The sequence below is a fragment of the Microtus oregoni genome, unplaced genomic scaffold (genome assembly GCF_018167655.1).
Source record: "Microtus oregoni isolate MIOR12 unplaced genomic scaffold, Mior012 000003F_ref0000135, whole genome shotgun sequence".
NCBI classification, from domain to species: domain Eukaryota; kingdom Metazoa; phylum Chordata; class Mammalia; order Rodentia; family Cricetidae; genus Microtus; species Microtus oregoni.
In genome coordinates, this window is record NW_024543062.1 from 19,549,818 (window position 1) to 19,565,781 (window position 15,964).

Consider the following 15,964-nt stretch of genomic DNA (forward strand, 5'->3'; position numbering starts at 1 on the left):
TACGTTTTTTTCTAGCATGCTCAATGAAGAGCTCGTCAAGTGTCAGAAACTGCACAAGGACTGCTACCTATAGCCAAGGTTCTGAAAATAGCCCTGGGGCCTTACTAGTCGGAGTAAGGGTGGCAAGGGTGGGGCGCATGCGCACAGAGCACAGACGCACAGGCTGACCTGCCGGTGGCACCCAGGAGAAGACGACCTTCTTCCCGACAGCCCACGGAACAGAACGGGTGGGGAAACGGTATTCTCGCGAGGTATCAGCTAGCGGCGGCGGAAGCAGTGGACACGTGACTGTCCTAGGCCGCCTTCGCCTTGCCCCCTCCCCCTTCTCGGAAACCCGGCCCCCTCTCCCTTCGCCCACCCCGGAGCCGCGGTAATGGACCGTTTGGGTTCCGGAATTCTCTTGGATCCCATCACTGGTACCAGGGTAGCGGGACCTGGCGGAGTCCGGTTTTGGTGGCGAAGGCAGAGGGGGCGGCCAAGATGGGGGGGGGGCGAATCAGCTTCCTTCACTTAGGAAGGAGGCGGGGCGGAAAAAGGGATGGGGGAGGGAGTCACGTGGGGCGTGGCGCGCGCTGCGTGCGCGCGGCACCTGACCCGTCGCCCCGCCCCCTCTTCCTGCGGGGCGGGGGGTCGGGAGGAGGGGCGTCAAGATGGCGGCGGGGAGGTAGGCAGAGCCAGACGCCGCTTCTGCCGCCGCCGCCGCCGCCTCCGCTCCTGTTGCCTCCGGCTCCTCACGCGCTCACGGACCGGGAGAAGCTATTCTGGCGTCGGGTCCGGCGGGTAAAGTAAGTCCTTCCCTCAGTCCTTTTCTCCTTCCACGCTCGTCCGTCCGGACAGCTTCCCACTCCCACCAGCGCTCCTCGGGGTCCGTGTGGGGCCGGTTGTGGGGGGAGGCGGCCAATTCACGGCCGCCCGGGCCTCGCTCGCCCGCTGCTCGTTCTCATACCGCTGGCCGCCCCGTTGGTTTCGGCGTCCTCCGCCAGGCAGCGCCGTCTCTGTGGGAGTCCCGCTGTCCCGAGCCGGATAGCAGCACCGAGGCCGGGTAGCTCGGCCGTGCGCACGGCGGCTCCACGGGCGATCTCGTCCCTCGCCTTCTCCCCTCTTACAGAGCCGAGACGGGCGGTGAAAGTGAGGCGGAGATCTGCTCGAGTCACTCAGGCCCATTACCCCTATTCCGGGAACCGGTGGGCCACATCGGGATGCCCTTCCTGAACCTGGTTCCCTGGCGGGTGGGGTGCGTGGGACACGTGGGGAACACCTTCACGCCTCGCCGTGGCGACTTTAGCTTTCCCTGAAGTGAGTGCAGCTTCAGACTCTGAGCGCAATCCGTGAGGAGGGCGATGGCGGTTGGACATCTGCTCACCTTAGTAGTGGTGGTGGATGTAGTGCGAACCCAAGTTCCTCAAAGCGGTGTCTGCTGGTGTTTTCCCGGGAGTGGCGTGGGATGGGCTCCACCGCTTCGTAGCCTTGGATTTGTCCGAAACCGTGTGTTTGTTGCTTTCCTGACCCCGGCATCCAGCTCCTCCCCTTTATATCCCGGCTTTGTGCTTCAGTTTGGTTAATGTTTGCGGACCACTAACTTGATTCTGCTATGTAGAAAGCTCCTTTCATGTAATTGCTCCGTTTGCTGTGGGATGCTTTTGTTTGGGGGAGTCGCTGGTTGAGAAGCGTGCGCGAGGGGGGAAGATTGGAGATAAAATGAGAGCCCACGAGAGCATCGTTTTAATCCATTGAATTGCGCAGCCAATTGTAGCTGCACCCGGAAGTTTGTGCTGAACACGTGTTGAGGGAAGGTTAAAAACGGGTCCCCTTTGACCTTTAAACGTCGATTGTTTGCAGGATATTTTGAGTAAAATGTTTATTTTCTCTAGACTTTGAGAATTAAAGGGGGGGAAGAAGGCTTCTAAAGAGTCATCCGGGAGGGTCCAGCGACCTGTCAAACCCAAAGTGTCCTAGAGCCGGTCACCTTATTTAGCATTTGCATAGAGTTCTATCTGTTAACAGTCTTAAGGCCCCAAAGTTAGGGTCGATTTTCATAGCATTGGAGAAAGAATTGTTTTGCAAACGATGGGTTTACAAAGAATTTCTAGGTTGAAATGACATTTGCCGCTGGTGACTTAAGTAGGACATTGATTCTGATAGTGCAGGAATGTTAATTTCCATCTTTATATAAAGTCTTTTTCCAAGTAATGAGAGAAGACTTCTTTATTCTGGCTTTTGCTTGCAGTTTAACTTCATTCCGTGCGACTCCCTTTAGAATTTTAAATCCAACTTCACTTTAGTTGCTGTATAAATGTTAAAAAAGAGAGCCTACGTTTATTGGTTCATTCAAGAATTTTATGTTACGCACTTTTATAAAAGTCTTACGTTCTTTGAAGTTACTGCTTAAAAATGACCAATGTGATGTGTGTGTACTTTTGCTTTTTGTTTTCATTTTTTGAGAGGGGGATTCTCTGTAGACCCGGCTGTCAACTCACTCAGTAGACCAGATTAACTGTAAACGCTTAGAGATCTGACTCCCCCAGTGCTGCTGTTATAGTTGAGTGCCACCACCAACCCAGACTCTTGATTCTCTCTCTCTTTTTTTTTTTTTTTTGGTTTTTCGAGACAGGGTTTCTCTGTGGTTTTGGAGCCTGTCCTGGAACTAGCTCTTGTAGACCAGGCTGGTCTCGAACTCACAGAGATCCGCCTGCCTCTGCCTCCCGAGTGCTGGGATTAAAGGCGTGCGCCACCACTGCCCGGCCTTGATTCTCTTTTTGTTTGTTTTTCGAGACAGGGTTTCTCTTTAGCTTTGGAACCTATCCTGAAACTAACTCTTGTAAACCAGGCTGGCCTCGAACTCACAGAGATCCACCTGCCTCTGCCTCCTGAGTACCTTAAAGGCCTGTGCCACCACTGCCCGATGAGACTCTTGATAAGCTTTTTTATTTTTTTAGGCTTTTATTTTTGAGACTGACTCCTTATAATTTCCTTATGTAGCTGAGCTGGCTTCCAACTCAAGATCTTCTTCTCACAGCTTCCCTGATGATGGACTTGTAGGCCTGCACTGTCCAGTGGTTTATATGTTTTAGAAAAGTTGTGCTTCAAAGACCTCATCCATGTTTAGATATGGCTTTGGTGCTTTTTGGTGTTTAAGTTGAACGTTGAGGTGAGGCTTGCCATCTGGCAAGGGTGAGAATACACTGGTCTGGTCCTGCCAAGTAGTTTCTCAAGAGGTACAGTAGACCCCTGAGCTTTGCTTGCCTACGTTTAAAGGTCATCTATAGAGGCCACTGAGATGGCATAGCTGGTTGAGACACTGCTACTAAGTCTGACTACTGTGTGATTACTGGGATTCACATAGTGGAAGCAGAGAACACTTGTCCTCTGACCTCCACACATGGGAGCCATAGCACCGTGCATCTTCTCCAATGAATGTAATTATTATTGTTATTATTTTGAGACAGAGTCTCACTGTATACCCCTGGCTGTCCTGGAACTCACTATGTAGACCAGATTGGCCTTGAACTCAGAGATTTGCCTGCTGCTGCCTTCTGAGTTCTTGAGTTTCAAGGTGTGTACCATTATGCCTGGCTATAAAATAGATTTTTTTTAAAGATTTACGTAAAGATAGTTTTTGAGAGGTTTTCCTTTTAAATAAACAACTAATAAATAAAATGACTGTGGTTTTTTATATGCTGATTAGCAGATCCACTTTGATAAGGTTTTAATTTGTCCAGCTTTAGAACAATGGTTGAGATGCCACAGAACATTTTATAAATGGAAGGGTTTTTGTTTTGTTTTTTTTTTTTTGTTTGTTTGTTTTTCCAGATAGGGTTTCTCTCTGTAATAACTCTGATTGTTCTGGGACTCGACTCCCTCTGTAGACCAGACTGGCTTCGAACCCAGAGATCTGCCTGCCTTTGTCTCCTTAATATTGGGATTAAAGGCCAGCTAATGGTCGGGTTCTTGAAGAGGAGGAAGTCAGAGTTAAAGGTAGCTCAAAACACATCAGATAAACTTACTTGTTGGGGTTTAACAAAATAGAAGACTATTTCCAGGTGGTTTTATTATATTCTACAGTAGGAAATGTTTGTGACCTAATGCTAGTGCATAAAACACAAAATCTCATAAAATGTTTGCTCTTGATACCTGTGTGTTTTGGAATGGTTTACTATACTCTAATATTTGATTATGTTGGCTATAATACTGTAAACTACTTTGACAGTCCACCATTAAGTTGTCAACCACAGATAGAAAACACTAGTGGTGCAGTAGTAGCCTCTTGGTATCTAAAGGGGTCAGCTCAAGACTCCAGAAAATAGGAAAAGTTTGTAGGTGCTTAAGTCCCATTTGTGGTAGTGTCACATTTGCATGTAAGGTAGGCCCTTCGTCTCCAGATTATTTACAATAACTACTAGGTATATATGATGTAGGAGGAGCTATTGGCACTAGTTACCTAGTGAGCAGTATGTGTGTTCATGCAGTATTTTTATTGTCTATTGAAGCTTTTTTTTTTTTTTTTTTTTTTTGAAAATAAGAAAGGACGGTTTCACTGTGTAGCCTTGGCTGGCTTGGAAGTTCTGACCTAACTGCTGGGTTTACATGTGTGGGATTCATGTGCCACCTTCTCCTTTGAACTTGGGAATGTTGAGCCTGTGAATATGGAGGCCACCCATTGGGCTGGGAAGGGCAGGGATATAGAGAAGTTAGGTATTGGTCTCCTGGGTTTAGAATTGGATTCCAAGCTTGTATACTTGTTACCTTGTTGCATTCTTCCTCTCTAGGCCTTAGCTCCTTTGTGACAAAAAGATACTCTTGGGTATGTGGAGGATGGAAAGAAAAACCTATCCATAAAAAGTATTAAAGATGTCAGAGTGTGTGACTGTAATCCTAGCACTGGGGGGTGCATTCAGGATTAGGTCACCCTGAGCCATGTGAGATACTCTGCCTCAAAAAACTTAACCAAAAAAAAAAAGTGGTATCAGCCAATTTAATTTGAGGTATTAGTGATAAAGAGTTTTGCTTTCCCTTCTCCATTTTTTCTTCTCTCCCCCCCCCCCCCCAATTCTGGAACTCACTCTGTAGACCAGGCTGGCCTTAAACTCAGATCCACCTGTCTGCCTCCTGAGTGCTGAGGTTAAAAGTGTGTGTCTGTACACACCTGTGGGTGTAATTTTATTGTTTGTTTGAGGCTGGGTTTCTTTGTAACAGCTCTGGCTGTCTTAGAATTCACTCTGTAGGCCGGGCGGTGGTGGCGCACGCCTTTAATCCCAGCACTCGGGAGGCAGAGGCAGGCGGATCTCTGTGAGTTCGAGACCAGCCTGGTCTACAAGAGCTAGTTCCAGGACAGGCTCCAAAACCACAGAGAAACCCTGTCTCGAAAAAAAAAAAAAAAAAAAAAAAAAAAAAAAAGAATTCACTCTGTAGACCAGGCTGGCCTCCACTCAAGAGATTCTCCTGCCTCTGCCTCCCAAGTGCTGGGATTAAAAGTGTGCATTACACATCTAGCTCTGTTAGTTTTTCAGGGTCATATGTGTCTCAGGTTAGCCATGAACTCCTTATATAGTTGAGTATTACCTTGGACATCTTAATCCTTCTACCTTCAATTTGTAAGTGCTGGCGTTGCCGGCTTCCTCAGATTATTAAACTAAATGCCAGTCTTCAGTCTAGTATGATGGAGAACTGAAGCCGAGGCTTGAATCAGCATGCTTTGAAAGGTGAGGTGTGTGCCTGTGACTTTCTGTCTTTCTATGTGTCTCGGTAATTTGAATTTAGGAATTTGGGCCATGCTAGCCTGCTTCTTTAACACTGAGCAGTGCCCACAGACCCCTTTGTGATGTTTATTTTGAAGGAGGCTTTTACTAAAACATGCAGGCTGTCCTGAACTCTATAGCTCAGCCTGGTTTGAATAGGTCATCTATCTGCTTCAGCCTCTTGAGTAGCTAGGGTCTTAGGCCTGTGCTGCCAGGTGTCCCTATGCTATTTAAGAAGAGTTTCAAAACAAAACGGTGGGTTATTTTTTGAGATAGGATATCTTTGTGTAGCCCGGGCTGTCCTGGAACTCTGAAGACCAGGTGGCCTCAAATTCAAAGGTCCACCTGTCTCTGCCTTCTGAGTGCTAAGCTAAAGACTTTCACCATCATGCCCAGCTTGTTATTTATTCAGGCAAAAATACTAAGTGATAGTATCCATGTACATTTGGAAATGTCTGCCAATTGTCTTTAGATATCTGATTATCTGCATAAATTAGATGTGAGACACTTAAGTAGTATTTTATAGAACTATATTTTTTAAGGTTTTTTTTTTTTGGTTGTTGTTTGGTTTTGATTTTTCTAGACAGGGTTTCTCTCTTGTAGCTCTAGATATCCTGGAACTCACTCTAAACCAGGCTGAACTTGAACTCATAGATCTAGCTGCCTCTGCCTCACAAGTGCTAGGACTAAAGGTGCCTGGCTAAAAAGATTTAAATTTTTCTTATTATTTTATGTGTATGGATGTTTGCCTGTGTATATGTATATATACCACATGTGTGCTTGGTGCCTTGGAGGCCAGAAGAAAGTGCTGGATCCCCTGTAACTGGAGTTACAGATGGTTCTGAGCCTCTGTGTAGGTGCTGGGAATCAAATCCCACGTTCTCTGCAGGAGCAGTCAGTGATCTTAACCACTTAGCAATCTCTCCATCCCCTTACAGAACTATTTTAGAAATGAATTATTAGATGGCGAGATAGTACGAATGTAATTGGCCCCCATAAACTCATAGGGAGTGGCACTATTAGAGAGTATGATTTTGTTGGAGTGGGTATGGCCTTATTAGAGGAAGTGTGTCACTGTAGGGGCGGGCTTTGAGGTTTCTTATGCTCGGGATACTGCCAGTGGCTCAGTTGTCTTTGCCTGAAATATGTAGGATTTCAGCTGCCTCTCCAGCACCACATCTGCCTGTAGACCACCATGCTCTCTGCCATGATGATAACTGGAACTGTAAGCCACTCCAACTAAATGTTTTCCTTAATAAGAGTTGTGGTGGTCACAATGTCTCTTCACAGCAATAGAAACCCTAACTAAGGCTCATGGATTGCTGTCATTAAAAGTTTTTAGTCTGGAAAGTATAGTGGTGTAGCAGTTATAAAAAAGGAGGGGGGGATCTTTTTGTATACTCAGGTTTATCAAAATAGTAGTTAAGGGCCAGGGAGGCGGCTTAGTAAATGTGCTTACTGCAAAAGCCTGACAACTTGAAGTTGATCCACTGTTAAGGTAACAGAGATGACTCTTCAAAGTTTTCCTTTACTTTTCACATGTGCCCTGCCAACCCCATTGTTGTGTGCGCACACCTCCTTTTTTTTTTTTGAGGCAGAGTGCTTCAAACTCAGAGTTCGGCCTGCCTCTGCGTGCCAAGTGCTAGGATTAAAGGCATTCACGACTGTTTTTGGCCATTAATAAATTTTTTTTTTGTTTTGTTTTTTGAGACAGGGTTTCTCTGTGTAGCTTTGGAGTCTGTCCTAGCTCTTTAGACCAGGTTGGCCTTGAACTCACAGAGATCCCTCTTCCTCTGCCTCCCTGGGATTAAAGGCGCATGCCACACCACTGCCTGGCTTTGTTTTGTTTTGTTTTGTTTAACTTGACTGTATTAGAGCACTATTGGGTGATGCACCCAGTTTTGAACCTCTGTTCTTTCTGATCTCTTGCCTTGCAGATGATGTCCCTTGTATCTGCTCAGACCCATGAAGAGCTCTAGTCTCCTCTGTCTCATCCCTGCTGATAAGGGTCGATGTTGGTGTTAATGAGTGCTGTACTTTCTGCTCTTTTGGGTGACATTGCTTCTCAGGATTCCCTGGCAAAGTGGTACAGTTTCTATACACACTCCGTATACCAGCCTCTCCATGTATGCCTTCAGATGTGCTTTTGGCAAAAGTGAAACTTTTTGATGTCCATTCGCAGTTGATGACTGTGTGGTAATTGTTGGGCTTGTTAGATTGCTACCTGGCAGTTGTCACCTGAAATATGAACTCCGTGGTAGAAACAGTGACAGTTTCTACATGCAGCAGTGTTTTGGATTCATATTGTGAAATCCCCCCCCCCCCCATGAAGCTGCTTTCATAAAACCAGGAGATTGACCAGTACAGCTTTCAAGGGCTTTCACTGAAGTTCTGTGAGTCTGTTGCATGTGGGATATGACTAAATACTAAGCGTTGCTTACTGCAGTTAGAGAATGGGGTAAGTGCTCTGTCTTGTTCTCTTCCTGCAGAACAGAATGACTAGAAGATGTGTGTCAAACTGCCTGGAAAGCTCCAATAGATAGATCCCTGTATGAGAAAGATACATCTAACATTCAAATCATTCCTAGTGGGGTCCAAGGGTCTCAAACTGTGTTCCTTCATATTTTGTTGTTTTTCTCAGTACTGGGCCAGAACTTTTTTAGATTTTTTTTTTTTTTGAGACAGAGTTTCTCTTTGTTCTCCTGACTGTCTTGGAACTCTGTAGAGCAGACTGGCCTCGAGCCAGTTCCAGGTTTTTTTTTTTTTTAATATTTATTTATTATGTATACAATATTCTGTCTGTGTGTATGTCTGCAGGCCATAAGAGGGCACCAGACCTCATTACAGATGGTTGTGAGCCACCATGTGGTTGCTGAGAATTGAACTCAGCACCTTTGGAAGAGCAGGCAATGCTCTTAACCGCTGAGCCATCTCTCCAGCCCCTAGTTCCAGGTCTTATTTATCTATGTTAGGTATCATCTCACTTTTATCCTCAAGTCCCCTTAATTTTCGTCAACAGGTAGAAGTTACATATGTTCATTTTTGATGAACAACCTTTGGAATGACTAAAGCACTGCCATCTCCAAAAGTGCCCGTTGAGATGAGCTCTGATCATGCCCTGTGTTCCCATGGGCATCTTTCCTTGTATGAATATCAAAAAATTCTTCCCTTCCTTGTTTTTGTACTATTAATCTTTATTGTTAAGGAAACAGTTAAAAAACTCAGTAAGGCCAGGTAGTGGTCACCAACACTTGGGATGCAGAGACAGGTGGGTGGATCTCTGTGAGTTTGAGGCCAGGCTACACAGAAAAATGATCTCGGAAAGAAAAAAAAACAAGCTCAGTGAGGCCAGGCATGGTGGAGCAGTCTTTTAATTCTAGCACCACGCTGGGCAATGGTGGCGCACGCCTTTAATCCCAGCACTCGGGAGGCAGAGGCAGGTGGATCTCTGTGAGTTCGAGACCAGCCTGGTCTACAGAGCTAGTTCCAGGACAGGCTCCAAAGCCACAGAGAAATCCTGTCTCGAAAAAACCAAAAAGAGGCCGGACGGTGGTGGCGCACGCCTTTAATCCCAGCACTTGGGAGGCAGAGGCAGGCGGATCTCTGGGAGTTCGAGGCCAGCCTGGTCTACAAGAGCTAGTTCCAGGACAGGAACCAAAGCTACAGAGAAACCATGTCTCGAAAAACAAAACAAAACAAAAAATTCTAGCACCACGTGAATGCTGAGAAACAAACCCTGGTCCTCTGCCAATTAAACAAGTACTCTTAATAACCTCTGAGCCATCTCTCCAGCCGTTGTTCCCTCTTACTTTGAGCCAGGGTCTAACTGTGCAGCCTAGTCTAGCCTGGTCTTTAACTCACATTTATTTTATTTACCTCAAACACCCCCCCCCCCTTTTTTTTTTTTTCGAGACAGGGTTTCTCTGTGGCTTTGGAGCCTGTCCTGGAACTAGCTCTTGTAGATCAGGCTAGTCTCATACTCACAGAGATCCGCCTGCCTCTGCCTCCCAAGTGCTAGGATTAAAAGCCTGCGCCACCACTGCCCGGCCCCTCAGCTTCCACTTAATCTGGAGTTCTTCTTTTCCATTTTAGTTCAAGTGCCTAACATTCATCCCAGAGCAGAACATTAAAGCATGGTGTCAGTTTTTTGTCTCCTTGCTGGAAAGAGCTTTGTGAGTTTTTACTATTTGGATTCTAATCTTTCACTTTGTCTATGCAAAGGTATGATTATGTCAATTTAAATTGTAACTTTTAAGTTATATCACAAGGCTGCCTAGGTTGCTGTGAGCTTAGGTGCTGTTGTGTATGAGAGCCTGACTGGCAGTTTGGGGGATTTCCTATTGACTTTCCTTAACCCATCATCTTTACTGCCCAAGATGGTTTTCTTTTTTCTTTTTTTAATATTTATTTATTTATTATGTATACAATATTCTGTCTGTGTGTATGCCTGCGGGCCAGAAGAGGTCACAAGACCTCAGTACAGATGGTTGTGAGCCACCATGTGGTTGCTTGGAATTGAACTCAGGACCTTTGGAAGAACAGGCAATGCTCTTAACTGCTGATCCATCTCTCCAGTCCCCAAGATGGTTTTCTATCTCAGACTTCCTTTCCTTTCTCTGAAAATTTTTGTAGAAAACTTTGTTTTCTACAAAACTTCGGTTTCAGTAAGAATGTTCACCTGACTTAGAACTTCCTTCTATCTAAATGATGCACTGGTAAATGTGACATAGGCTGGGCTGAGGATTTCTCTGTTTACTTTCTCTTTAACAGTTGCTGTCTATTAGATTGCAGCTTTGGTGCTTTGCTAACTAACCCTCTTTGTGTGGGATGTCATGCATCACACAGCTGAGGTATATTGTGTATGTAACAATGTATTTCCTAGGAAAAACTTACCACAAGAATGTATGTGTAATTTAGAAAAATTAAAATTTAAAGTTTTTAAATTAATTTATGCATATGGACATTTTGTATGCATGTATTTGGTAATTTGGTAACTGAATCTAGGTCCTCTGGAAGAGTGGAAAGTGCTCTTAACAATTAACCCAACTTTCTAGCCCATGGCTTTTTCTTCTTTTTTGAGTTTTGTTTTGTTTTTGAGACAGGGTTTCTCAGGCCTCAAACTCAGAGATTTGCCTGCCTGCCTCTGCCTCCCCAGTGCAGGGATTAAAGGTGTGTTCCTCCTGCCACTGCCAGGTCCAGCCCCCGGGTTTTAATTTTAAATCTATAGTCTCTTTGCTAAATACCGTAGAACATATTTGTCTTCCTTCTCCTAGCCACTGCAGTCCCAGTGCTTGCTGCAGTAGATGCCTTCCCGAGTTCCCTCAGTTTGCTCTTATACTGCTGTCAGTAATCTCTCTACATAAGAAACTGTTGTGCCAAGCTGTCCTGCATCTGAAAACCCAGTAGTGGCCTGTATCATTGTAGAAGGATGAGTGAGACCACAGATCATAACCTTATGTGTGGGTCCCTGGTATGTGAATTTACAGTTAATTGGAATGCAGGGTTCAGAAGACACTTGTCTTTCTGATTATTTCTTCCCCTGAACTCAGTATTGTCATCGACCTAGGAACCTGTGCAGAGGTCACTTTTGCCTCCTTTGACCTTGTAGTGTGTTTTTATTTTATTTTATAGCCCTAGATGTTCTAGAATTTACTGTGTAGACCAAGCAGGCCTTAGACTCAGAGAGAGAGCAGCCTGCCTCTGCTGCCTCCTGAGTGCTAGGATTAAAGGCATGTACTGCCATGCCCAGCTTCATAGTGTTTAGGAATAAACTCTTGATTTTAGTCAAAAGGCCAAGGAGTAAGAGACTCTTGGCTCTGAATGCTGTATTTCTGTGTCCTTTCATTTTATTTTAGTGTGAGGTTACTGGGGTCAAAGATGTTCTCTTTTTCTGACATGTAGCAGGTTCTTCATAAGTACTGGATGAACAACTCTGATAGAAAATGTTGGATTGTGTTTAGAAGAGAGTTAATATTTTTTACTTTGTTCTAAGATGGTGGAACCAGGGCAAGATTTACTGCTTGCTGCCTTGAGCGAGAGTGGGATTAGTCCAAACGACCTCTTTGATGTTGATGGTGGAGATGCTGGACTCACGACTCCTACTCCTCCTTCAGTTCAACAGGTAACAAGTTTTCTAAATCCTCCGGAATTCCATCTTAATTTGCAATTTCCATTGTCCTTTTTGTTGTTGTTGTTGTTTTGTTTTTGAGACAGGGTTTCAACAGTCCTAGTTGTCCTGGAACTAGTTCTGTAGACCAGGCTGGCCTTGAACTCACAGAGATCCCCTGCCTTTGCCTCCCTAGTGCTGGGATTAAAGGATTAAAGGCGCGCACTGCCACCGCGTGGCGTCATTTATTATTAGCATTAGTTTTTTCCTGATTGTAGTTTTGGTGATTGAACCCTGGCACTTGTGCTATCCTAAGCAACTTCACTGCTGATGTATAGCCTCAGCTCTTTAATTAACATTTTAGAAAAAGATATTAAGTAGACCTTAACTTTTTTGTGAAGGATTCTAAGATGGGTTTCTTTCTTTTTAATTTCATTTTTTTATTTTTATTTTTTTTTATTTTTCTCCTGGAACTAGCTTTTGTAAGACCAGGCTGGCCTCGAACTCACAGAAATCTGCCTTCCTCTGCCTCCCAAGAACTGGGATTAAAAGTGTGCGCTACCACCGCCCGGCTTTCTTCTTCTTTTTCTTTTTTTAAACATTTATTCATTTATTTATTGTACATACAGTATCCTGTGGGCCAGAAGAGGGCACCAGATTTCATTATAGATGGTTGTGAGCAACCATGTGGTTGCTGGGAATTGAACTCAGGTCCTCTGGAAAAATAGCCAGTTCTCTTAACCTCTGAGCCATCTCTCCAGCTCTAAACAGGTTCTCTTTGTAGCCCTGGCTGCTCTGGAACTTAATTTGTAGACCAGACTGGCCTTGAAATCCCAGTGCTTCACCTGCCTCTGCCTCCCAAGTGCTGGAATTAGAGGTATAATTCACCACCACCCAGCAATAAAGCTTAATTTTAAATATACACATGAGGGACTGGAGAGATGACTCAGGTTAAGAGCACTGACTTCCAATGGTCCTGAGTTCAATTCCCAGCAGCCACGTTGGTTCACAATCATCTGTAATGAGATCTGGTGCCCTCTTCTGACATGCACGCACACATGCAGGAAGAACACTGTACACAACAAACAAATAAATAAAATAATCTTGTGAATATTGTTTTTATGCCGTTTTTATTAATGAAGTAGATATTATTTGCATCAAAGCCAAGATACTGCTTTTTTTTTAAGATTTATTTATTTATTATGTATACAGTGTTCTGTCTGTCTGTATGCTTGCTGGCCAGATGAGGGCACCAAATCTCAGATGGCTGTGAACCACCATGTGGTGACTGGGAATTGAACTCAGGACCACTAGAAGAGCAGTCAGTCCTCTTAACCTCTGAGCCATCTTTCCAGCCCCAAGATACTGCTTTTCTTACTTCTTAGCATTCATATAGAAAGAGAATTAATTTTTTTGTATGTGACTTCTCTTTACATTTGCAAAAATAATGTTCTGATATTAATGTAGTGTTGTGGAGATTTATGCTGACCAATATTATTGTTATAAGTGGTTTAGTGATTGTACGTCCTGTTTGATTGTAAATCTTTTGTGTGTATCGTACTGGGGTCTGAGCCAAGGACTCTACAGGCTAGGCAAGTGCTCTACCTCCCAAGTAAAATCCAGCTCTTAAGTTTCATTTTTTTCTTTTTAATAAAGTAAATGCAACTCTTGTTCTTGAAACAGAATTCACTGCTGTCCATCCTTTCTCTGTATTTTCTCTCCAGTCGATGCCACTTAGTGCATTAGAACTAGGTTTGGAGACAGAAGCAGCAGTTCCTGTTAAACAAGAACCAGAGACAATGTCTACTCCTGCACTGTTAAATGTGAGGGTAAGAGCCACTCAGATTTGGTATTACTTCTAGAATGGCTTAGGGTGGTAGCAAAAATATAACTTTATTTTAAATAAGATCTTTAGCCCTGGCTAGCCTTGATTTTCCCTATGTCCCAGAGGATGCTAGCGTATTGTAAATTATTAAAAACAAAATTGGTGAGATGAATGTACATGTTACCTCACTATTTTCAGTGTTTGCTGCCTTGGCTTTTGTCAATTGTTTTGCTATAGCTTTTATGTGATTAATTGTGCTTTACAGAAAGAGTTCTTTTGACCTTGGCTCAAATTTAACCAATATCAACAAAATCCAAAGGATATAAAATTATTGGTTGAACTGGTTAAAATTTGTCAATTTGTATTGTTAGTGTAAAAGTAGTAAATAAGTCAGACAGTGGTGGCGCACACCTTTAATCCCAGCATTTGGGAGGCAGAGATAGGTGAATCTCTGAGTTCGAGGCCAGCCCGGTCTACAGAGTGAGTCTCAGGATAGCCAGGACTGTTGCACAGGAAATCCTGTCTTGAAAAACCAAAAGAAAAAATAAATAAATACTTGAAGTGGTAAATAGCAGTCTAGAAGATTTTATTGAAAGAGTTATGGAAAGGGGCTAGAGTTGTAGCTTAGTGGTGGACTAGCCTTGCAGATGCCAGGCCCTGGGATGATCCCCAGTGGCACAAGGACAAACATAAACACCAATGATATGCAGAAATACATAGTAACCTTAAAGCCAAAGACAATAGCATTTTCAAGTTGGCTTTATTTTTATTTCATTTTTTTAATTTTTTGAGATAGGGTCTCTTGTAGGTCATGTTGGCCTTGTGCTCAATTTCTACACATTCTACATCTCTTTGCCAACTTTGGCTCTCACAGTCTTGAGCCACTGTGCTCAGCTTTTTCTTTTCTCTTCCCTGCTTTCTTCTCACTTCACCTCCTCTCTAACAGCACTGTTGAGAGTAACCACCTAATTACCAGTATTTGGTGTTCACCTGACTAAGTTATCTTAGTTATCTTTGTCTTTTTAGACTCTAAAATGTAGTGTGACCCATACGATGGCAAACAGCATTGAACAGGAAAGACAGTGTTGGGTCTTTGAGATGGATCAGTGGTAGATGCTTGTTGCCTTGCCATGCCTTAAGATCCAAGTATCAGCTAGGCGGTGGTGGTACACACCTTTAATCCCAGCACTCAGGAGGCAGAGATGGGCAGATCTCTTTGAGTTCGAGGCCAGCCTGGTCTCCAAGATCTAGTTCCAGGACAGGCTCCAAAGCTACAGAGAAACCCTGTCCTGGGGGGGGAAAGAAGACCCAAATATCCCTTGGAGCCATACAGTAGAAGGAGAAAATTGAGTCCCTCAAGTTCCCCTCTTGCTTTCACACATTTGGGAAAAATTGAAACGTTTTTGTTTTTAACGAAAAGAAGTGCAATATTAACAGAAAGTTGGCTTCAAAGAGCTTGAATGATGGTTCAGCAGTTAACTATTGCTATTGCAGAATTAATTACCCATATTGGGCAGCTGTTACATGTCTGTAACTTCAGCTTAAAGAGGTTCTGGTGCCTCGAGCTTCCATAGGAACCTGCACATACCCTAGCCATACAAATGAAAAGAAATGACAGTAAATTAAATGACAATAGCAATCTTTCTGTTTTCTTGAGACAGGCTTCTCTGGGTAGCCCTGGCTGTCCTGGCTCGCTCTCTAGACCAGGCTGGTCTCAAACCAGAAGATCCATCTGCCTTTGTCTCCCAAGTGCTATGATTAAAGATGTGTGCCACCATGCCTGGCAACAGTAGCAATCTTTAAAAAAAAAGTTGACCTCAAAACCTGGGTCTTAAGTGATTTATATGTCTGCCTAGTGGGCAGTGTTGGATAGAATTTTTTTTTTTTTGGTTGTTGCTAGGTCTAGAGTTATTGTAAGTCACAGATAGATTGGAATAGCTTCTCATTATAATTTTTATAATTTTCTTATGCTTATATAAAGTGTCAAATTACTACTACACCCTTTTCTGATTGTTATGTTTTTAGCCTGATAATTTATAGCTAGTCATTAAAGTAGAAATAAAGTACCATTAGTTAAACAAGAATAGAATAAAGTTTAGATTGTATGTATGTTGACTCTGAGCTCATACGTACCCCGCAGGCATGTGGTCAGAGAACAGTTTTCACTTTTCACCTTGGTGGAGACAGCTCGCTCTCTCTCTCTGCCTCATGTCGCTGTCAGAGCATTGGTGTGAACAGATGTGCATGACTGCCTGATGGACATGTGGTCTGTGTGCTGGAGATTGAAGGCTCTTGTGC

The 15,964-nt window shown here is 43.9% G+C and overlaps 1 protein-coding gene across 6 annotated transcripts in view; it reads left to right on the top strand.

The window, feature by feature from the left end:
* The first annotated feature begins 566 nt into the window (after positions 1-566).
* Positions 567-15,964, top strand: part of Sbno1 (strawberry notch homolog 1) — a 58,789-nt gene continuing 43,391 nt past the window's right edge. For 2 of the 6 annotated variants that reach the window (XM_041646925.1, XM_041646945.1), the window contains exons 1-3: positions 568-785; positions 11,728-11,856; positions 13,566-13,670. In XM_041646925.1, coding sequence (XP_041502859.1) covers positions 11,728-11,856; positions 13,566-13,670 — 234 coding nt within the window. In that variant the 5' untranslated portion in view covers positions 568-785. Of the gene's footprint in view, positions 786-7,672; positions 7,822-11,727; positions 11,857-13,565; positions 13,671-15,964 lie in introns of all 6 variants that reach the window. The other 4 variants (XM_041646953.1, XM_041646959.1, XM_041646935.1 and 1 more) reach the window with 3 other exon arrangements.